Below are 24351 nucleotides of genomic sequence, written 5' to 3'. Positions count from 1 at the left end.
AATTATTACTCTTGAGTAAAAAAGTTTACATATTTGTTCCTAAAAAATATTTAAAAAAAAAAATTGAATAAATTTTATAATTCAATGACTAAACAATATATCTATAGTATGATCCACATGAGACCATATAAACATTATCATAAAAATAATTTTATTTAAAAAATAATAATTTATAGGAATAAGTAAATCAATAAGGGAGTTCTCATATAGAAATCAAATCAAAAATTCATATTTGAGCGACTTTACCTCTAAGAATAGCCATTTTCTCTTGTGTATCCTAACAGAATAACAGATCTAACATGTGGATTACATGTTTGACTAGCAACATCCCTACTAGTTGGGGTCTGAGTTAGATGCATCTAAATTAACGTCATAATATAACCACCGTTAACTATAGTTTTCTAATACGAGCTCCCAAACCAATTCAAAACATATAGTTTCAAATACAACAAACTTTTTATCTTTCAAATATATAAGGTATCGAATCAAACCAAATTAGATAATACTTTCTCAACAGAAATCTTTTAGAATCATACTTTTTTAATCATAAAAAATGTTAAACATATTTCACAATTTTAAAATAAGTGAGTACTAATAGATACTTCAATGCTTCAAAAGTATATATTCAAATAAAATTAAATATTCTAAAATAATATAAAGCTTCATCAAACATATATATAATTTCATGTAAAATTTTTAAGGTATGAGCTTCATAAAAATAATTATTCAACTATAATAAATCAATTATTCTAATCAAATCAAAGTTCTTCAACAATAATTTTATAAATATAATTAAAAACTTAGAATAACATAAACCAAAAGGTTAACAGTTATAAATGTAAAGCCTACTCACAACTTGGTCTTGAAGGACCGAAAAAACCAAACCCAAAATGCCAAATTAAAAGATGAGGATGGTTGGAATAGAATGAATTAAAAGAACGTAGAATTTAGACCGAAGCAATGGTAATAACTCCAACTAATCCCGCAGCAACAACATTATTGTAATAATCACAGTTATGACAGTTAAAATAGAACGGAAACAAAGTAGCATAAATGGAATAGTAGCAGAGCAAAAGTGAAAACGAGGCAAGTTAAAGGAAATGACCTAGACCAGAACAGAGGCACTATTCGACGGCGTTTTTTCAGAAACCGCAACAGTGATGGCGACAGAAGCTTCGATAGGATACTTAAACCGGAAGCAGAGGCAACTACCAGCAACGGCACCAACAAGAAATGGCTCTAACGGCGGCGCGTAGCTCGATGGTGACCTCTTTTCCCAGCAACGGTAACAACAGTGACAGCACACACCACCGTTTTCTCTCTCTCTCTCTCTCTCTCTCTCTCTCTCTCTCTCTCTCTCTCTCTCTCTCTCTCTCTCTCTCTCTCTCTCTCTCTCTCTCTCTCTCTCTCTCTCTCTCTCTCTCTCTCTCTCTCTCTCTCTCTCTCTCTCTCTCTCTCTCTCTCTCTCCGGTGGCACAGTAGTTTGACGACGGCGAAAATGGCTTCAACGGCGGCGGTAGGGCTCCGACAGTAACGGCAACAGAACTTCCCTCCTCTGTTCATCACGCCTTTCTTCCGCGCGTTGTCTTTTCTCTCCTCAGGCTTCCCTCAGTGACAGCGACGATCCTCCACGCACAGCCACCACAACGACAGCGATAACAGCGTGGGCCTAACTGGCGTCGTCCTCCTTCCCTTTCTTTCTTTTTTTTTCTTCTTCCATTTTCAACCGTGTGTGTGAGTGTGTTAGAAGAGAGATATAGTATGAATAAAATTAAGGTCAAAATTAAAAAAAAAAATAGTGTAGGAATTTTGATAAATTAGAGAGGTAGATAATAATAAAAGAAATCAAATACAAAATATTTTAGTCACAAAAAAAAATACAAAATATTTCAAAAAAATTCAAAACGTTACAAAAGAGATCAATATATTAGTGGTTACAAAATCCATTTTACTAATTCTTCAAAAATAGATGCGTCAAACTCCTTGATTGATAATGCTCTCACGTCGTGATTCCTAATTTTTAAAAGTTGCGCCCTTTAAATTGCTTCTAATATTTAGTAGGTGTGAATCAATATAGTAATGGTTACAAAAGGATTAAGGGTAATGCTAGATAGAAAAAAAAAATTAAAATTTGTTTTATTTAGTATTAATTAATTATCGCAATAATTAATAAATATTAAATAAGGTAAATTATGGTTGATTTTCTTTAGTTACCAAATATTTTCGAAAAATTAATATGTTAGTGATTACAAAAGAAAATAAATTAAAATTAGCATCAATTAAAGTATATTATTACAATAACATATATGAGAATCAAATTACAAAAAGTAACATTAGTACAGGATACTGTTCCATCCTAATAATTAAGAACATATTATTATGATTAATAAGTGGGGTCATATAATATGTAATAATTTGATTGATAAGCAAATGATATATATATATATATATATATATAAGTTATATAAATAAAATTAATTTTAAATATTTTTAGCCGAATTATTTTAGTTTTTAAATATTTTTCATTAAAAAAAATAATAATATGACTGTGAATTAGTAATTATTGTGATTTGAACTGGTAATAAATAGAGTTGAGTAGAATTTATATTACGTCTTAATTTTATTTAAAATTTTAAATTTTTTTAAAATTTAATCATATCCTATTTATGGGTTGAATATCTTCAAATTTTACATGTATTCTAAAATGCTCCACTTAATTTTAGTTGATCCTACTTGCAAAAAATTATTTATTTTTAATTAAAAATAATATTTAATCATTTTATATTTCATAAACATAATAGTAACATTGAAAAAACAAAATTTTAATTTGTATTAAAATCAAAAACAACAAAATCATAATCAAATTCAAGTTAAAATTACAAACAACATAATTATTAATTCATCGTTAAATGCTCGCTAATAATAATTTTTAAAAGGAGAATACTCCCACAAAGATGCTCTAAACATCTTTTTTAAAAGTCGTTGAGATGTCATAATGTAATTGGTAGTATTTTTTAGATCCAGTTGAATTTGGATGGTTTACATAACTCGGTTTAAATTCCGTTTGAATTTATAATTCAGATCAGATTTATATAAACTGGTTAGATCTTTATTTTTTTTTCTTCAAAACACGATGTCGTTTAGCATTCCTTCCTGAGCTCTCCTCTTCTCCTTCCTCAGTGTCAGTGTCACTTTGTCACTGAAGCTCTCTATCATCTCTCTCACTGTGGCTCACTGCTCTCGCTTCCGGTCTCTTTCATTATCTCCTGTGTCGCATTCAAGCTTCTCGTCATTCTCTTGGTTCCAGTCTCTCTCACCGTCTCCGGTCTCGCACTTAGTTGCTCGGCTTTCCTGCTCTCGTCGTCGCCAACGACAGAAACAACAAGTCCTGTTGCCGATCGTCGGACTTGTCGCTATCATCTTCTTAGTTCGACTCTCGGCGTCAGCTTCCTCCTCGCCGTTAGCTTCCTCTCCACCATCAACCTCCTTTGCGCAACCAGAAGCTGGTCCCACCCAACCTAGAAGATCTGCATTGATCTTCTTCTTCCTCGAGCCAGAGGCGCTGGTTGCCTGGTTCCGTTGATCGGTTCTTCTTCCTTATCGCAGATGCTATCCATTTTCTACTCTCTTGCAGCTCCTCGCACTACAAAAAAATTAGTTTAAAACGGCATTTATATAATGGCGGTTTTAAAAAACTGCCATAATATTTGAGTATTAAGGCATTTTATGGTGTTGTCATAATTTATTTGTATAAAATGGCGGTTTTTGGTGATTTCGGCGGTTTTAAACCGCCATTAACTTGATCTATGATTAAAAAAATAAAAGGTCCAAAACTCTTCTCCAACGACAAAGACCCTAAAACTTCACACTGAAAATGGCCCAAAACTCTTCTCCAACGACGAAAACCCTAAAACCACACACTGAAACTAACGCTGCCGCCACTGAAACCCGAAAATGATGCTACCACTGTGCTCTGTTCCGGCGATAATCTGCTCCGGCAACAGTCTTCTCCACCGCATTCACCTCCGATTGACTAGAAACTCCTCCATCGAGATTTTGTGGTATGAACTGAAATGCTCTCCTTGTTGTCTCCTCTAATGACGATCTCTCCGACGATGATCTCCTCTGGCAATGTTTTCCTCCGGCGGCGCGTTCTTCTCCGGCTATAATATCCTCGATTGAGCAAGGTTGAAACGATGTCACTGTGTGAGAGCAAGGTTGAAACGAAGATCTCCTCCAACGACATTCTCCTCTGGTGACGATCTCCTCCGGCGGTGTTCTCTTCCGACTACAGCCTCCTTCATCGAGCTACTATGCTACAAGTTTTTCCTCCGTCAAGATTCTTAGGTTTTACGAGGTAAGGTTTTGGCCAGGGGGTTATTAACTTTGGACTTATAATTAGCCTTGATGTTTATCATTTAGTTATATTAACTTATAATTTTGGCCTGATTTGATAACAAATCCAAACTATCTTCACTATATTGATATATGCTCTGTTCGCTATCACTGGTGATTCTGGTTTTGTTGTTTGTGACAATGTATAATACCTTGAAGGCTTGAATGTTGTTCAATAAAATTGATGGTATTATGATTTGATCTCTAGTTACTGGTAGCTCATGTTGATGAATCCTCCTTTCTTTTGTTATATTTTCAATTCGAAAATTAGGAATAATAAATTTCAAATTGTGTGTCTGTTTTCTTTGGCTGCATGATGATTGATAGCAGCATTTAAATTAGTATTTACAGTTTTCTTGTGACCTTTAATTTGATGGATTGTATTGTCTTCACTTTTCAAATACTAAAATTTAACTTATTAATCTGAGCAGATCAAAGAGGAATGTGATTATCTAATCAGTATTCCAAAGCCACACATGCAAAAATTGAGAGTTGTTGATAGCAAAACTGGAACAAGTAAAGACAGCAAGTTAGAGTTTTCTCCCCCTATCTTTCCTTGTTCACTGTCCTTTGATATTGAAAGTTGTCTCTTGAGACTACCCTTGCTCTTCTTCCGTGATGATAGACCTTACCTTTTCATATTTCTTTTACATTTAGAGTCCGGAGCCAGAACATTTTTGGCCAGAGGGCGTGATAAGATTGTGAGGAATATTGAGAAAAAAAATTACCGACTTCACTTTCATACCTGTAGGTAAGTACTTTGTGCCTTTATCTTTCTTATGATATATTATTATTTGTTGGAAATGACATTCTACCTTTTTTGCCAATTGCTCTGTCCTTACATGAAGTTTTCTCTTTGATTTTGGAAACTGATTTCCCATCCAGGAAAAAAGATGGAATAATTTAGACAGTGTACTATAATTGAGACATGTCATATTTGATTTCCAGTGAAAAAGATACATTCAAAATTTTTAAGTTGCTTAAGTTGTTTCAGAAATTTTGTTATATACTCTGCCAAGAAACAAGTTTTGAATGAAAAATTAATCGTTTTGCCTTTAGCAGCGGTGCCCTTTTTCTATTTGTAGTTGGTCACGTCTCTTAAAATATATGTTTACAATTTTCTTCCATTTTAATACAAGTGAACATATGTCGTATAAATAATACATACTCCGATTGGGAATTTGCCGCTTCTGAAATATTATGGTTATGTTTAACCAATTTGTATATTTATCATGTTTTTAACGCAGTTTTAGACAAGTTGAACATGGAGTATTATAACAGTGATTGTTAATTATATATGCATGATATCCAAACAATAAATAAGACTTGCCTGAAATCCCTGCCTTACAAGTTTCGCAAGCAAAATTAATACTATATAGAAACTACAAACCACCTAAATGAAACCTCCCTGTGTCTCTCTATTATGCAACACGTAAGTCATTTACACAAGATCAATTACTTGATCATGCAAAATAAAACTACTTGTTAATAATCTTTCTATTTGTAAAGACTAAATTTTATTCGGCTTTCTCATTTAGCTTTAAAATTTTCTGAAATAATTCTCTTAATCTTCGAAACATTAAATTAAGAAAATGCCTTATGACTAATAGTCATCAATAATCAATGTTTAAAAGTATAGGATAAACTATCTTGTTGGATTATTAGATTAAAAAAATGTAATTGATGGTTAAGTGATGGCTAAATACAATGCATTTCTCTTAAATTAATAGCAACTTATATTTTGTCTGAATAAAAAATATCATAGACTTGAAACGTTGAAACTGGGTTGTTGGGCTTGAGCAGCTTATGTTTTGTTCTGCTCTTCCTCCAAAATCAATCAATCTCTCTTTAACATTCCTTGATTCTCCTTCTATTGATGTAGCTTTTGAGAAGATCAAAAGCCTTTGTGAAGGCAAAGGACCTTGATTCTTCGTTGATATTGTTGATCAATGGTGCTTGGGCTAAAGCAAAAGAATCAATGCTGCCAGCTTCAAAGCATGAACCAGATGGCAGAGTAATCTTGGTTGAATTCAAAACCGTTCGGTTGTTGAATACATATGTTCCAAATAATGGGTGGAAAGAGGAACCAAACTCATTTCAAAGGAGAAGAAAATGGGACAAAAGGATTCTAGAATTTGTTACACAAAATTCAGACAAGCCTTTTATATGGTGTGGGGATCTAAATGTAAGGTAGCTAATCTCCATTTTCCTTTTGTCTCTGGCAGTATGAGATTAATAAATTCCAATCTCTTTGTTTGGTGGCATACTTTTCATTATTGCTGCACCTGCTCCCCCTGCTCCTCCCCACCCCGCCGAAGAGGTAGCTCTCCTTTTCACCTTCTCACAACTTTCTTGCTTGAAAAATGGGAAAGTGATTTGTGTGTTGGGTTAGGTTCGAACGATATTCATCACGGGGCTTCCGGAGGACGTGAAGGAGAGGGAGTCTGATGCGGTGGCTTCCCAGATTCGAAGCGTCTCAACTGAATTTCAAGGCAGAAAAGCCCATGGGCTTCGCACTTTTCTCCACCGCCCACCAAGCAATTGCCGCCAAGGACATCCTTCAGGACATGCTCTTCGATCACGACACCAAGTCCGTCCTCCACACCGAGATGGCCAAGAAGTACCTCTTTGTCAAGAGAGGTCCTCTCTTTCTTTCACTTTCTAGCTGCATTTATGAAATGTGTTATCTTGACTGAAACTGATTGCTGCTACAAGCAAGAATCCTGAAATTTTAACTGTTTGATGTGTTGTTCTTGCTATGGTATGTGATGAAAATGAGTGGTGTGTGGAAATTTGTGAATGTGTTAGGACTGAGCAGGGGCTAGGGCATTTTTACCTACTAGTGCTTGCTATGCTGCTACTGTTATTCTCTTTTTTCAGCCTACTTATCTTGATTTCTTTGTAAGGAATAGGGGCTGATGCGGGTGCGTTTGACCAGAGTAAGCGATTGCGGACAGCTGGGGATTATACGCACACTGGTTATACAAGTCCTTCCCCTTTCCATCATCCACCACCACCCGTTTGGGGACCACATGGGTAAACACTATGTTTTTCCAAAAATGTTTTTTATTTTTCCGTAAAATACTAAAAATTCCAGAGTCAAAGCTGTAATAAGAAGATAGGAATTTTCTTTTGCATGCCTCTTCCTATAACTCACTAAATCCAGTATGGTTGGTCTTAGTTTGCAAGTCGTGACAGTTTATCTGTATTTCCTGATTAGGTACATGGCTCCACCGCCGCCGCCTCCATATGATCCATATGGAGGCTACCCCATTGCGCCAGTGCCAATGCCTACTCCTGCTCCAATAGCAGCGCCTAGCAGTTATGTTCCAGTTCAGGTAATAAATTGTGTGTTGTTTTCACCTGATTTCACCATATATGATTATGTCCTTACTCTTTATCTTGTGATACTAACAACATAAGGGAAGATATTTGAAATATTCTGCAAACCATGCTCTTTAAATGCCTTCGCATGAAATTTTTTTACCTTGCTTTATTATTTGGTCCATAGATTTAAGATAGTGTCACAGAGGTTATTGTTTTGTTAGAACAATGCTGCATTATACTACATGGATCAGATATTGTTACTATCACCTGACCTTATGATTTGGTTATTGTTACTATCACCTGACCTCACAGCTCCGTGAAGGGCTAAGTTATTAACACGTGGTCTTAGTTAATTACTGATCACAACTTGCATGCAGTGATGGTTTTCAGCCTGGGCCACGAGATGGAATTATTCAGTGTTTCATCAAAAGAGATAAATCTAATTCAACATATCACCTATTCCTCTGTCTCAGCCCTGGTAAAATTTCTTTCCATTTGTTGTACACGTGGACTACATATTGCTTGCGTTTATGTCTTTTTTGTGATCAGATGCTTCTAGTGTGACTGTAAATTTTGACTTCAGTTCAAATAGTTCAAGCTGTTGAAGCTTCTGATTTTGACTTCAGACTTCTGATTTTGTATATGTTTGCATTGATACATGATCTATATGCTTACAATATGAAATTATAAATTACTGGTAAGAGAGTTCTGGACATGGTTGATCAAGGTCAAAATTTCCATCTTTTTTTTTCTTTGTTTGAATCGGCATTTACTTGGTGTTCTGAGTATGAAACTCGGATAGTTTCATAATTTTAGTTTCCATATGTTATTTGTTTCCCTTCCCATTAGGAGTCTAGGATCTTATTATCTGATAATTGTTTACTTGGGGGCACACTTAACCAGGTTTCTTTGCCACTTAAATAAACATTATAAATTTTTGGATGTTGATCAGGTGACATAGGTATCTGCACTACTTGGGGTTGAAAACTATTACACATTTATATATTTGGAAATATTTTTCATTCTATTAAATTATAATTTCTGATGTCAGTTTCTCCAGTGTTTGCATATCTTCTTATTTCTTGTTTTATCTGTGAATATAATTATGTGAATATAATAATTATTTTTTTTATTATGTTTTCAAATTATATTTTTATTGTAGGAATTGGATCAAGAGAGTGAGATTCTATCGCCAAAAGAGTTAGAAAGTAGGTCTTCTGGAGCGAGCAATAGAATAGCGTGAAATATGATGGAGATTTTATGTATTAAGAGTTACATGTAAAGACATTTATAGTTAAAAAATTATGCTATGTTTGATACTATGTATAATAGTTATTACTTTTAATTTTCAATACTAAAATTATATATTTTGTTTAATACTTTGTTTATGAGTAATATATTACTTTGTTTGAGTTATATAATATTTTTATTATTTTGAAATTTTAATAAAAAATTTATTCATTTAACGTGATAAAAAAATGTCATTTTTATCTGGTAAAAATGGCGGCTTGTAATTGCCATTTAAACAATATGAAATGCCATTTTAACATGGTAAAAATGGCGGTTTTAAACGCCGTTTTAACAAATAAAAATGCCACTATTAGGGGTAAAAACGGCGGTTCAAAATGCCGTTTTAACCAACTAAAAATGCCGTTTTAATCCGGTAAAAATAGCGGTTTCAAATGTCATTTTAACCAACAAAAAAGTCACTCTGCCAAGGTAAAAATGGCGGTTCATAAACGCCATTTTAACCAACAAAAAATGCCATATTACCCTGAAAATAACGGCGGTTTGAACCGCCGTTTTAACCAACACAAAAATGCCATTTTATCTGGAAATAACGGCGGTTTGAACCGCCGTTTTAACCCAACTCAAAAACCGCCGTTTTAACCAGGTAATTGTGGCGGTTTTTCGAAAACCGCCGTAATAACCAAATGGCGCTTCAAATTATGGCGGTTTTTCTTGAGCGCCATTCAAGGTAATAATGGCGGTTCAAACCGCCGTAATAACCCCAAAAAACCGCCGTAATTACCAAGATTTTTTGTAGTGTCGTGTCCCAAATGGTCCTCTTAGGTCCCATTCCTCCTTTCCGTATCGCCACTTCTCCTTCTCTTGCTTAGTTCAGTTCGTCTTCTTCCCACGGTTCTGTTCATGTTGGTGCTCCCGCGACGCAGCGATTTGGATGCATATATGAGGGACCCGACGATGCGATGAGAGAACTCCGTTTTTTAATATGCGACTTGTCTCCTCGCCGTTTTCCATCCAGCTTCTGCCTCCATTAGTCTGCTTCCTCGCCTTTGCCTAGATCTTCGCTGGCGGTGATGCTGTTTTGTCCGAGGTCTATTACTATTTTGTTGTCTGGTTAACACTCAATTTTTCAAGAACATCATAATTCCAATTGTGTAATGATTTTTTTTTGTTAGATATAATGGATTAATTTTAGCTCACTTCATTATTATTTTTTTAAGCATAAACGGTCTGAGCTCAATTGTGTTTGTCCAAAAAATTATTTTTTATAAAAGTAAAAAAAACGCTTAAAATAATCAAATTATTCACAAATTTGGTTTTTTCATAATAATCGGTTTGAATGAACCATAATATAAGTGAGGACACTTGTCAAATTCTCATGCATAATCTTTAAAAAAAATTATTTTGAGTGTATGTATGTAAGTGGTCTCCTTTTTAAAATATATACTAATAAATCAACTTGCGTGGCTTCCCAATTCTATCCGCAACCAGTTAAGTTGGATGTCTCCAAATAGAGTTAATATTACCATATCTAACTATAATTGATAGTGTTATATTATGACTTTGTAGAATTGTATGTTAACGGTCAAAATAATGTTTAAAAAATTTATGCATAAATTATACAACAATATTATATGGTCGATATAATTTATTATTTTTTACCAACAATTAGCTGACAATGTTTAAAAGTATTTGCTAAAAATATGGTACTGAATTGTTGGACTAAGAATGTTAAATTGCTAACTAAAATATTAGCGAATATAAATTAAAATTGTTGGATCTTAATTTTTTTTTCTAAATTAAATGAGTTCTTTTAAACAATAATATCATTTTAATTATTTTGTGATACAACATCATTTAACTTAATATACTAATTTAATTTATTATTATATTTTTTAGAATCAATTTAAATATTTGATTTTTTAAAATTGACTCAGTTTTTTTAAGTATCATTTTCCCCCTAATTTGTTGAATATATCTTGGATTAAAAAAAAAAAAAAAACGAAAAGAAGGAACATTAACTCTTCCTAATTGATAACACTAATGCAAAAAAATCGAAAATGATTATCATTTGGAATAAATTACTTGTCATAGTTCAAATCTATCTGGACATCTCGCTTTACACAAGAAAGTCAGCTACATTATTTGTCTTTCTTTGTATCAGAATAAATCAGACCATCAAAGATTTGTGAAGTTTATTTCTTGTAAAAAATTCTCCTGATTATATCTCTTCATGCATAATCTAATGATACTTTTTTTATTTTTACCCATGCGTGTTGCTTTTGTACAAATCTAATTCACACTTAATTTTTCTGAATTTTATTCCCCAAGCCAGAATAATTCTTGTCAAATCGCGCAGAATTTCGACTAAAACACTTAAATTAAAGATCTTTTCACAACATTCTCTAATCCAATTTTTAGAATCATCTTTTAAAACACAATCAAATCGCACTCTAGTGTCACGGTAAAAGCTTCCAAATTGAATTCAACATATCTTTTTCTAGACAAGTAAAATGTTTCCTCAATGTGTAAGTGTATGCAACAAGTAAAATAAAAAGGAATTTCCATTAGTTTTAATTGGAAAAGGAAAGGGTAATCACTAATAAGATCGAAAAACAAATTAGTCGAACAAGAGAAGGATCATGTCATATCTAGACACTCGACTAGATCGTACACGTGCATCATAAACGACACGTAGACAGACAAAAATGGAAGATATAAATCATTTGTTTAGTTAACATAATTGCGAAATCCAAGCACTAAGATTGTGATGCATATAGAGAATCTCAGTAAAATAAGACATGATATTAAAAATAAAACATAAAAAATAAAAATATAAAAATAAATATTTTATATTTTATTTAATAATAAATTAAATATAAAATAAAATAAATATTAAAATATTTAATTTTTTTTTTGCATAATATTTGTATTTATATTTTATTTATTAAATATAATTCTATATTTTTGTATTTATATTTAGGTGCTCAGTATTTGGCAGTTTAACTGCAATTAAAAATCCTTTTATTAAATGTATTTGTTAAGAATTTCATGAGTGAAAAATTTTAATAATAAACACTGTATTTCATTATCTTAATACATTATTTAACGAAGTTTAATTAAGAATTTATAAATATAAATAACATGATAATAAAAAGAAAAACAAAGATTTCTTAGAATTGAAGGTGTTGTTGCAGATGCGTGTGTTTAGTAATTGTCTGATGGCACACAGATATCTGTCTTAATCTTAACAACTCGGAATCAGTTGTCTCCCTCCGCGTTCTTCTATTCTGTTGTTCTTTCAGTTTATCTATTTGATTTAGAGCTCCAACTTCTAACCACTACCACCGATTCCCACAAAGATTTTAACTGTTCCAATTTTCTGCATCTGGGTGTCTTTCGCTCTCCCAAAGATCGAATCTTTCCTGTCTGGGTCCTCTGGATTTGCAATCTTTCTTTTCAAGGTTGAACTTTGCTGGTTATTCAGATTTTCACAAGGGTCAGTGGGGTTAGCTTTGTTGCGATGCTAGTTTCCTTTGACGAGCTGATTGCGTAAGCGGTAATGGCTGTGGAGTTAGAGTGTGACAATGAGTGTGTTGAATAGGAGCATTTCATTGAACAGGAATGGATCATTCAATCGAAGGGGCTTCAGTGTTGGCCTTGGAAGCCCCAAGGTCGCCAATCACGTTCGATTTGGATGGGTCTCTTTGAGAATTCAGGTTCTTGTTATCATTGCCTCTGTCATTTCCTTCTTTGTAGCAATTGGTTGTGGCTACATTTATGTGCTTCCTAGCGTTAGCCATGCTCTCTTAAATGCCCAAGGTCTCTTATCTGACCACAACGATAACGAATTACTCACAAGCTGTGATGTCTTTGATGGAAGCTGGGTTCAGGTCCAAGGGTACCCTTTATACAATGCCACTGAGTGTCCCTTTGTGGAAAAAGGATTCAATTGTTTGGGGAATGGAAGGGTTGACACGGATTATCTCAGCTGGCGGTGGAAACCAAAGGGTTGTAACATTCCAACGTTTGATGTGCGTAGCGTTTTGGAAATGCTGAGGAGCAAAAGGGTTGTTTTTGTTGGTGATTCAATGAGTAGAACACAGTGGGAGTCTATGATTTGTATGCTTATGGCTGGTGTTGAGGATAAGAGTGGTGTTTATGAAGTCAATCAAAATAACATAACAAAGCGAATTAGGTTCTTGGGGGTTAGGTTCAGTGCCTTCAACTTCACCATTGAGTTTTTCCGGTCGGTTTTTCTTGTGCAGCAGGGTAATTTGCCCAGATATATGCAAAGGCCAAGGAGGGTGAAATCCACACTTATGCTGGACAAGTTAGATGATATAAGTGACCAGTGGGTTAATTCAGATGTTCTGATATTCAACACTGGCCATTGGTGGGTGCCATCTAAGCTTTTTGACATGTAAGCTCTCATTTTTTAATTGACATTTTAGGAGCATATTTAGTATACTTGATTCCAATGATATTGACAATGCTTATCTATCAATATGTTTTAATTGAAGCTACCTAGAAAACTGCTGAACAAATGGAAAATTTTCATGACAGTTCACCTAAGTTCTAAATTGTGAATGTAACATGTAAAATTTGCTATGAATTGCTGTGGTGAATGTAACATGTAGAAGATGATGCTATGAAAAGAAGTGGTGGGTATACTTTTCATCCTGAAAGTATGAATAGTAAGACTGGTTTTAATTAGCTATCATTTTGTTATCTTGTAGCACTTGAAGCAGAACGAGATCTATATAATAAGTTCATTTTTCATTAGCCTTTTATTCCAATTGCATTTTGAATTCCCAAATGATAGGCATAATGTTTGTGCACTTCTTTGTTGAGCAGAGGTTGCTATTTCCAGGTTAAAAGGTCTCTGAAACTTGGGATGTCGATTCCTGCTGCCTTTAAAATAGCACTTGAAACTTGGGCATCATGGGTTGAAAGAGAGATCGATAGAAATAGAACGCGCATCTTCTTTAGGACTTATGAGCCATCTCACTGGAGGTATTCCTATACCATTGGTAACGTGATGCTCTATTTGAATATGTTTTTCTTTAAAAACTATTCATAAGTATACTGTTATGTTGCAAATGCTGCATAATTTTGGCAATCTTAGCTTGTGCTTCATAACTTCTAACTGTTGAAACATTGCTTACGGACTATCCTATTCTTTAAGTATAACTTGGTGTTTTCTTTTAGAATCAGTGCACTTCAAGTTCAACCATCATTTATCTAGTTTTCATGCATGCTGCAGTGATCAAACCTTCAGGCAGTGCAATGTGACTAAGTACCCTACCCCAGAAACTGAGGGAAGGGACCAGAGCTTGTTTTTGGACACGGTTTTGGAAGTGGTTAAGAATATCAGAGTTCCTATAAATGTTCTCCGCGTTACTTCTATGTCATCTTTCCGGAGCGATGGACATGTTGGTAATTGGAGTGATAATCCATTCATTCAAGATTGTAGTCACTGGTGTCTGCCAGGAGTACCTGATATGTGGAATGAAATTGTCCTGTCCCAACTCTTTTCCGACAATGAAACCCCTTATCGGCAAATGGAAATTGCAGAATAAATACAGTAAGTTCAATTTAGCCTTCAATTTTCTGGTCAATATGTTTATCTTATGCTAGTGTACGGTGATTTATTTCACTCTCTCTCGGTAGTTTCTGTTCTCAGGTTGATCTTTGCCTAGCTGAATTTCTTTGTGTGTTATTCTCATTATGCCATGATTTTAAAGGAATTCTTTGTGTGTCTCCAATGACTTTTAATCGTTACTTTACTTTTAGGTTGGAATACTTCAAATTCAAGTCATAAGCTCAAGTCTTAATAGAACTCAACCTTTATTTCACATCAACGAGTGAGTACTTATCTTACTTTCCAATGCTTCATTTTCAGATAAGAAATTGTTTTCCTTACGTTTTAATTTCTGGGTGCAGATTAAAGAGACAACATTCTTTGTGATTACAAGCATACCTTGAAGTTCAGATGCTTCTTAAGAAGTTAGGATGGTTAAGATTTGTCCCCACACTAGCACCGTAAATCTTGTGGCATCTCAGTCTGCAATTGTTGAGTTCTTTCATCTACCACGGGTTTTCTGAAATAATCAGTTGCAGAGTTTTGTTTAAGTAAACCCCAAATACACGTTAATTTTGTACCGGCATGTCTAAAACAATTGATGAAGCGGAACGTACTTTCTAATTATTTTTTAATTTTTTCATCTCAGAAAAGGTTGTGTCTGGGACTCTGGGATGTAACAAATGGGTATCCTTCTTGATTTTGGTCACGAAAATGTTACAGTTTATTAATTAAAAAGAAAAAATAGTTCGAATCAACTCTCAATTTTTTCTTTTGTTGTTGTCCACGGTTTCTTCCAGCCTAACGGGCAAAAAACTAATTCGTTGCGGATATGAATTTTATTTAAGGGTTTATCGCCGTTAAGTCGGAATTCGAACCTTCCATTTCTTTTATCTGCTCTTCCTTGAATGTATCTTAGCGGGCTTTGTTTTGGACGGGAACTTGGATGGCACTCTTCTTCTGGCCTTCGATGGACTATGGTGTTCAGCTCTGCATTCTGCAAAATGCTTAGAACCACAAAAATGATAAATCAGGTCAGCCAAGTTTTTATTTCGTCCATAGCATGGAGTGTAGGTATGGCAATAGGTATCTATGGATGGGGGAATCTTCTCCCCACTCCCCGTCCCATTAGGAAATTCTTCCCCGCCTCTGTTCTATTTCTGTCATGAGTTTTTATTTATTTTTCTTTGTGGGAGAGGCGGATACCATGGATATCGGTGAATATTAAATTTTAAAAAATAAAAAAACTTCAATCGTGATAAAATTTTATACAATTCAACTAAAATGTATCAAATCACACCTAATTCAAATACATTCAACATTATTAAAATTTCATACTCCCTTCTTGTAATGATTTAAATTTGAGTAATTAGTTGGTACAAACTTACATCTTTTATATATATATATATATATATATATATATATAAAAGGTTCTTAAATAACTTCATTTTAGCGGAGATTTGGCGAGTCCCATGGGACAGTATCTCTCAATTCCCACCTCCGTCTCCATGGGACTTAGCGGGTCTCCATTTTTTTTTTCTGTCACGGATATGTCCCGCAGATTCAGGTTTTTTTATCATCTCTATTGGAGTGTCATAATTTATCTTTGAAAAGAATGGAAAGGGAAAAAAATGGTAGATCAAATGCGTTAGAGACTTAGGCTTGGTTTGGTAAAGCCTTTTGAAGAGGTGCTTGTGCTTTTTAAAAACTTAAACTCCTCATTTTGTATTTGGTAAATCAAAAAGATCATGTGCTTGTGCTTGCAACTTTTAAAAGGACATGGTACTTTTGAAAACACCTTGGATAGAGCTTTTCAAAGTTGACTTGTGCTTTTCAAAATTTAAAAGTCTAATATAACCTCATATGTTAACTAATTTTCAAATTTAATGTTTACATTTATATCTATTATAGTATTTTTAAATTTTAAAAGCTATTTTACCAAACACAATTGATGTTATTTATGTTTATTAAAAGCTATTTTTGATTTGATTTACTAAACATAAATGCTACAACTTTTAAAAAGCCTCTTTTAAAAGTTAACTTTTACAAGCTACTTTTGAAAAGTAAAAGTTTTATCAAACTAATCCTTAGAGTAACAGAGTATGATCAATAACCAACTTGAGTTGGTCAAGTAGTCAACTCACTCGTCCGTTTAAGCAAGTGTCGGGAGTTTAAATCCCACCTTATGCATGCAGCAATCCATTGACCAACGACAAATTTTAAAAAATTCGTGACGGATTAATGTTTTGACCTGTCAGATCGGGGGATACAGACATATAGTGAAAAACAAAAAAAAAAACGGATTATGATCACGTAACTTGTTAATTCCAAGCCTCCGTTGACTAAGGTGCATATTCAAGAAATCGTTGACTGACGCTGTACACTGTTTTCCAGTTACCAGTTCTGGCAATAGGGTTCTTGGCTCTTTCTTTTCTGTTCTCTACTAATTTGGTTTTCCTTAATCGGCACTAACCGAAAAACATGTTCACCAGATGGTCCACCATCCCATAATAATCGTGGATTCAGATACATGGCTTGTAAGCTTCAATCTAAGTATGTTACGTACTACGTAGTTTGTTTTCCGAAGAAAACGGGCACGGGGCGTAGTAGAACCTTCTAAGACGAAGAACTAAACTAAAAAGAATATATTGGATAGATTACATAACATATAGAAAACTACAGTAACCCAGTAGAGTTAGAATCATAGACCGCACAAAATAGATGTACACATGCGGGTATGGACGGAATTTATCAGGAATTGAGAAATCATGGATCAATTGCAATGGGCGTAATACGCTTCCTGGCTGGCTTGTTAGGAATGGGTGTACTCTTTGAACTGGAAATTTGTTTCCCTGCTGTTTCTTCATTTGGTCCTGATTTTTTACCATCTAAACTTGATTGTGACTTCTCTTCCTTCTCTTCTGAACTCAATACTTGTTTCTCTGCCTTGTCTTCAGCTTCAATTTTTCTACTACCTAAATCAGCTTCTTCAACACTCCCAGTTGGCTGAGTGGCCACATCATCACCCTCTTCTGCTTTCTTTTTCCTACAATCTGATACAACCTCTTTAACATTCACAGTTGCCTCAGCAGCCATCTTATCAGCTTTCTCTTCAGCTTCATTTGTCTCACTGTCAGTCATAGCAGATTGAGCACTCCCAGTTGACTTGATCATGTCACTGTCATCAGCCTTTCTTTGTGCAGAAGTTTCCCTGCTTTCTAATAAATCTGTACCAGTATTAACCGATTCAATGATCATACAATCAGCACCTTCTTCTGCTTGCATTTTCGAATTTTCATCTACAACTGGACCAACATTCCTAATTGGTACAATGGTGTCATTGGCTGTCTGCAGCAGACTTTTAATATCCTTGTCTGACACCTTTCCATCTAAATCATGCAACAGAAAGAATTACAAATTTCTTATTGTTAAAGAAAATGGAACCAGCCAAAGAAGAAGCTTACCTGATAAAGAGAAAGGTGTTCCAAGTTCGTCATTTTCAAATTCCACCAAAGAGCAGAAACCATCTTGTGAAGATAAAGCCAAATAACGGGCATCAGGTGACCTTGTAAACAAATACTGGTTCAGTTATTCTGTTCCCAAAAGAATCCATTTTAATTCACAAGCCTGAAAAGGATTTGATCTACTAGATCATTTACCAGCTGATGTCCGTTATTGAGGAATAGTGAAGACCAGCTAATACAGCTATTGGAAGAGTGCTCTCAGTGTCATAAATGAACAGTGAATTCAAAGTGGCCACGGCAAATATGATGCGATATGGGAGCTTAAATAAGCAATCTGTACAAAATGAAAATATAAGCAATACATTCTCCAAGACATGCATAACGTTAGTAATACTAATTGATGGGGCATGAGTTGACACCATCACCTCTCAGGCAACTCAATTGTAACAGTACCATCCAAGAGTCCCAGTATCATCTATTATATATGAATAAACGTTCTTCATTAGATGTATATCACATATATAACTACCTGAGTTTGTTCCCCGAAGGTTAAAGTATATGGGGCAGAACCGTACAGCAACAACAGCCTTGCTTGCAGAAGGAAGCTGTATAGCAGGCCTGTATATCAGGTCAGATAATAAAATAACACTCATCACAAACAAATACTTTCATAACCTGATTCAATAGCCTAACATAAGAAATTGAACTTAGAATAAAAAGATCAGTTGTTAGGTAGCTGATAATCATCAGTCTGTTTTGGATTTGCATAGTGTCTTCGGTATAACTGGAAGACTTACCGAGAAAGATCGTTTCTAGAAAATATGTAAGTCGCATATACAGCATCAGATCCAGTGCCAATTTTGTAAGAACCTGAATAAAAAGGTAGTGCCACGAGTTTGTTAAATTAAATAAAAATTAAAAACAGAAAGAAATAAAGAGCATGTAGTGTAAGCTACGCTGGAACTGAAATCCTAAAAGGAGGAACAATACATTAAATACAACCAGAAAGGTGCAATTAAATTATATGGGTGTCACGTAAGCCCAAACCACAAGGGAAAAACCAAATTTTATGGCCATGAGTATTCAACCAGTACATTCACTTGTAAATAAACCAATTGAAAAAGCTTTTATGGAGAAGATACAAAGTTTAAATTTCTAATGCATTTGTTATGTTTTTATTTTAAGAAAAATTTATAAATTTCTACTAACAGTGATCTTAACATGTGCTCTAAAGGCACATTTCAACTAAACCCAATAAAAATATGATGAACCAATAAGAAATAAAATAACGGACCCATTCTAAAAAGAATACAAGTACAAAAGTATAAACTGAAAAACTAGTGCAATAAAGTTCAAAGATTAACTGATTTAGGATCTAAGTAAATACCTGCAGGCACAAGTAGAAATGAACCATCAGGAGACCAGGATAATCTTCTGAAGAAAGATGGCAACGTCTCATCATGAAATAGATGATACTTTGTAGACTGCATTATGAAAATTATGCCTAAGGTTTCAAGTACATGACAAGACATCTATAATGCATATAAAGGCACAAATGAAGCTCCATATCCCAACCTTAGAATTCTTGAATAATGGCTGTTCTGCCTTGGAAATAACTTGCTGACAAACGTAATTGATTTTCTCAATTCCCTTTGATTTATGAGGCTTATTGATGTAAATTCGGCATGTCCTGTCAGAACTAAGAGAGGCAACATACTTCCCTAGAGGGTCCCATGCAACTCCCTGAACATAATGTGCATGGGCATCCAACGTTTGAAGGTTAGTGCCTGACACACAAGGAGCAAGTGCAATAAGATTAGAAACCAAGCATATCAACTGCATACAGTTATGGAGTATCAGAACACATGCCACAGTTTCACATTGCCTGCATTACCTTTGTTTACATCCCATATAATGCAACAATTATCAACTGATCCAGATATGATATAATTGGCATCAGGAGACCACTGCAGGTCAAGGATATCCTTGTGATGAGATCTAATTCCAAAACCAAGAAAGCAAATCTTTGATAAGCAGATATTAGAAAGAAGAATCAAGTAGCTTGTTTATGGGTGATTTTAATTACAGTTTGTAATTTTTGATTTAGTAATATTCTTCACCCCCCCCCCCCCCCAAAAAAAATAAATATATCTAGGATATAAACATCAAAAAGTTAATATTGTTAAAATTACAAGTGACCATGCACAAACAAATTCTGCAGTTGTATCATGATACAACCCTATACCTTAAACCTTAAACCCTAAACCCACCACTTATTTATGTAGTTGTTAACATATAAAAGGACTTATCAATAAATCAAAGCCTAAACTCACCGTAAAGTCTTAAGAACCTTCCATGTCTGGCCAGCATCAGTAGAATGTAACTTCCATATTAACAGGTCACCTCCTGTTAAGAGAGGAATGCAATTGGGAAGCATTGTCTAATCTAAACTATATGTTACCTTAAGCCAAAAAAAAAAAAAAAGAAAAAAAAAAGCTACACAGATTCAATAGTAGTTATCAAAACCGTACCATCAGCACCAGAGGCTAGTAGCTCCCCTGCAACATACAAGACAGCATTGTCACTACTAAGTAATCACTAATCATTAATCATAAGGCAACAGAATAGCAAGTGAGTCGTAAAAGAAAAAGGATATAATTCCTTAGAATGCATTATTATAATATTTAGAGTATGATTGGTTTGGGGTTAAAAAGAGGCTGAAATTTTTCAAGACGAGCTCAATGTGTAATCTTATTCATTAAAATTTACACCTCAATTTTACTATTTTACATAGAAAGACAAACAGAGAGTAACATTAACAAGTTAAATACAAAAATCACATTTCTGACGATGCAAGGATAAGATGAAAATGAAGACTGACCGGAAGAAGAGAAGCGAATAACATTGACAGAGGAAGAATGATAAGAAGACAAGCTGTTGAGATAGGTAACTGTGGGGAGCTTCTGTGATTCGGATGGCTTAATCGACCATAACTGTTAAAACAAGAAAATGGTAGTAAGGTGAGTGTTACTGATAGATGCTTGTTATGAAATTGCATCGGGAACGAAATGATAGTACAGTCATAAGCATTCAACCGTAATACAAGCAAGGAAGGAAAGAAAGAATAGGGATCGACCTTGATGTCGAAATCGGCGCCGGCGGTAGCGAGAGTGGAGGAGGAAGGGTGGAAATCAAGGGATAAGATGGGCTTACTCTCGTGCCAGCTGATCTGAACCGTCCCACCCTTCATTTTTATCTTCTTCTGTTGGCGATTCAGATCGGATTAGATCAGATCAGAGGGTTAGGGTTTGAAGTTCGAAGTGTAGTGTTTGTGTTTGAAAGAAACTTAGGGAAGAAAGGGAAGGAGGAATTTTTAGCGCCTCTTCTTTTTTCATTTGGCGGGAAGTGCCCGACACTACTTACACGTCACAACGCCTCTTCTCTTTTTTTTCCCTGTCTGCCCTCTTCTTCTTGCTAACACCCCCCCCCCCTTTTTCTCTCTCTCTATAAGGCTCACTTAGGCCCAATCTAACTAAACAAAGGCCCAATTTAAAACGGCCCAATTGTACTACTAAAGTAAAACGATTCTGACAAAAAAAAAGTAAAACGATTTTAGTTTCTGGCATTTATTTTTCCCAAATCCATTCAAATTAGAGGCTCACGTGATTTTCGGTTAGCAAATTTAGATATAAATAAATAAAAGGTCCAAAGACAATTACAAGAAGGACATGAACCCTATTTTTCCCCTCCTGCCCCACCCTTCAATATATTTAGGCAATAGTAACAATAAATGGGGCATATGCCTTCAGGCTTCAAGTTCATTCAATTCTTAGCCGCGTTTGGTTAGGTGAACAGAAAAAAAAAAGATACTAAAAACAAAATATAAATAATAGAATAAAAATTCAAAAATTAGTATTTTTATATTTTATTTGATAATAAATAAGAATAAATTAAAAAATTTAATTTTTTATTTATTATTTAAAAATTTTAAAAATATATATAATAATTAAAAAATATAATTATAAAAAATTAACAAAAATAATAAAAAAATAAAAATAAATTATATTTTTTATTAATATTTATATTTTTTATTAAAATAATAATAAAAAAGACACAAAATACATTAATATAATATTTTTATTTATGTCTTATTTGTTAAACAAGATTTTATTTCTTTATGTTCTTGTGTAAGCGCGCGGTTGTAAACTAATGCAGCCTAAGGGATATGACTAAAATCGAATCATGAGTGTGTATGAGAAGACCAATCCGAAAAGGCAACCCACTGGTAGCTACACATCAATCATTTGTCAAAAAGAAAAAGGACATCAATCATAGTGGGTACTGGGTAGCTAGCAAGCAGCAATGATTGAATCTTTTCACCAATTACCACAATAGACGAACTCGTTATTTCTTCCCAAGAAAAGTTGACCAATTTTCACCTTCATCGGTAGAAAATAATATAACTTTATATCTTGCATAATCCTCATGTTATGTAATGCTTTTTCACTACACCTGTGACATGTGAATGTGATAGCTACAGCCAAACAAATGGACCACTAATTAATGCTATAAACACGCAAATGCCTTCAAATGTGCCGTGATTGTTGGCTTTACACAGAGTAATGGCAAAATTGTACTGATGAACACAACTAAAATTTCATAAGGATCTATACTTACAAACGATTAGTGAGGAATTTGATAATAGACTCAAATTAAAAGGAAAATATATATAATAAGCACAAGAAAGAAAATGGTTTAATATGCAATTGCAAATACTAATTATTCTAATACCAATTAAAATCATCAATAATCCCCATGGCAACATCACATATATGCTTCAAAGCATTCTCTCTACGAGCAAGTTCAGGAGGGTAAACCAAAGCAGGATTCTGTTTGAACAAGTTGTGGCAAACATTTGGATAATCTTTGGCCGCAGAAACGTGCATGTAAGCATAATCATAGACTTGATCAGCCAAATCTTGAACAGAAGCTTGAAGTGATTCACCTGCATATGTGTACTTGTCTAAACATTCTTTAAGGACCCTTTTGAAGGTAGTGTCATTGGTGGCCGGGTTATGCAACTGAGAAGACAAGTAGGAAGAAGTGGATGTTGCATTGGCCATGGCAACCCCAACCATGATCATTGCTAGTCCCCTTGGGTCCGCGTTTGAACTTGTTGGATCTGATTTCAGGGAAGAGAAGCATAGATCGTAGTACTTTGTGTGCCTGCATGTTTTCTTCATTAACTTGGTGTCCCCATTCGCATATAATCTTGGGTCTCCAAGTACAAAAAACAGGAGAAGTAAATGGTATAAGAAGATCTTAGAAGAAGCCATTACAAGTGTATGTGTGTGATCAAGAAAATGTTGATTCCAACAAGCCTCAAGCTTTAGTTGAGAAGAGTGATAACTTTGTTGGGAGTAGAAGAGAGTAGAGATAGAATGTGTTATGTTGAAAACCGGGTCAACATAAAGCTAACAACCGGGCTTATATGGATGCTTTTTCTTCCTTAGATCTAGTTGCCTTCATTTGTCTCTAGTGTTATTTTATATATAATTTTCAAGACTAAAAAATTTACACCGACAACACTTGGTATAACTATTAGTCTATTAGACATTGAATTATTTACTTTACATATATGTTACTATAGGAAATATTTGGTAACAAAACAAATTAGTCAAAAATAATTATAATTTAACTTATTTAGTATTTATTAATTATTGTGATAATTAATAAATACTAAATAAAATAAGTTCTGACTATTTTTTTTTTGTTGTCTCCCTAAGACCTTAACATTATCGTTTTATTATATATTCATTTAACATTCAATCATTCATAGAATGATAATACAAAAGTTTATATATATATATATATATATATATATAAACATGTTTAATTTTATGGATAATTTTACAACAAATTAAACAAATTATTGTCATAGATACAGAAATTAATTTATTAATGGAATAAAAAATAGTGATATTTAATTATATTGATGTATGGTGTATTATTTACATATATGGATCTGCCATGATCACTGACCTGCAAATCACAAGTCACATTTTGACTGAAACAAAAAAAAACATGCAGTTGCGTGCAAAACGCATGATGCGTTTAGCATAAAGGGACAATCACATATCAAAACGTGTTCTATGTTTTCTGCAGGTAGACAAGATCAGTCGATTGACCACCTTAAAACTATCCAAATGCATGTTATGATTGGCAGGGTGCATGGCTGCATGGCCGACATGTGTTGGAGAAAAATGCTGAAGCAGGTCTTTATAATGCAAAACACAAGTTGAGAGAGAAAGGACCAAGGGTTTTACTTTGTTG

General features: G+C 34.1%; 4 protein-coding genes across 4 annotated transcripts; 2 read left to right on the top strand and 2 right to left on the bottom strand.

Annotated features, from left to right (window-relative positions):
- Window positions 1-3842: 3842 nt before the first annotated feature.
- On the top strand, window positions 3843-9099 carry LOC112733110 (uncharacterized). Its single transcript, XM_072212430.1, has 9 exons — window positions 3843-4357; window positions 4827-4924; window positions 5053-5146; window positions 6278-6715; window positions 6788-7035; window positions 7308-7431; window positions 7616-7733; window positions 8100-8200; window positions 8885-9099. Exons 5-8 carry the CDS (start codon window positions 6843-6845, stop codon window positions 8100-8102), a joined length of 438 nt encoding a protein of 145 aa, XP_072068531.1. The 5' UTR covers window positions 3843-4357; window positions 4827-4924; window positions 5053-5146; window positions 6278-6715; window positions 6788-6842; the 3' UTR covers window positions 8103-8200; window positions 8885-9099.
- A 3035-nt stretch (window positions 9100-12134) lies between these two features.
- On the top strand, window positions 12135-15312 carry LOC112733109 (protein trichome berefringence-like 7). Its single transcript, XM_025781983.3, has 5 exons — window positions 12135-13393; window positions 13828-13986; window positions 14237-14557; window positions 14767-14837; window positions 14917-15312. Exons 1-3 carry the CDS (start codon window positions 12558-12560, stop codon window positions 14550-14552), a joined length of 1311 nt encoding a protein of 436 aa, XP_025637768.1. The 5' UTR covers window positions 12135-12557; the 3' UTR covers window positions 14553-14557; window positions 14767-14837; window positions 14917-15312.
- Window positions 15313-16979: 1667 nt separating this feature from the next.
- LOC112733108 (chromatin assembly factor 1 subunit FAS2) lies at window positions 16980-21487 on the bottom strand. The gene is made up of 12 exons (XM_025781982.3): window positions 21155-21487; window positions 20900-21011; window positions 20550-20576; window positions 20352-20424; window positions 19913-20016; window positions 19594-19805; window positions 19406-19502; window positions 18816-18888; window positions 18548-18636; window positions 18214-18352; window positions 18019-18119; window positions 16980-17943 (listed from the first exon to the last, which is right to left on the bottom strand). The coding sequence occupies exons 1-12, from the start codon at window positions 21266-21268 to the stop codon at window positions 17321-17323; spliced, it is 1764 nt and encodes a 587-aa protein (XP_025637767.1). The 5' UTR covers window positions 21269-21487; the 3' UTR covers window positions 16980-17320.
- Window positions 21488-22652: 1165 nt separating this feature from the next.
- On the bottom strand, window positions 22653-23538 carry LOC112733107 (cell wall / vacuolar inhibitor of fructosidase 2). The gene has a single exon (XM_025781981.3). The coding sequence runs from the start codon at window positions 23352-23354 to the stop codon at window positions 22803-22805; it is 552 nt and encodes a 183-aa protein (XP_025637766.1). The 5' UTR covers window positions 23355-23538; the 3' UTR covers window positions 22653-22802.
- Between the last annotated feature and the right edge of the window lie 813 nt (window positions 23539-24351).

The sequence above is a fragment of the Arachis hypogaea genome, chromosome 13 (assembly GCF_003086295.3).
Source record: "Arachis hypogaea cultivar Tifrunner chromosome 13, arahy.Tifrunner.gnm2.J5K5, whole genome shotgun sequence".
Lineage (NCBI taxonomy): Eukaryota > Viridiplantae > Streptophyta > Magnoliopsida > Fabales > Fabaceae > Arachis > Arachis hypogaea.
Note: the sequence above shows the minus strand (reverse complement) of the source record. Positions and strands in the feature narration are given on the sequence as shown.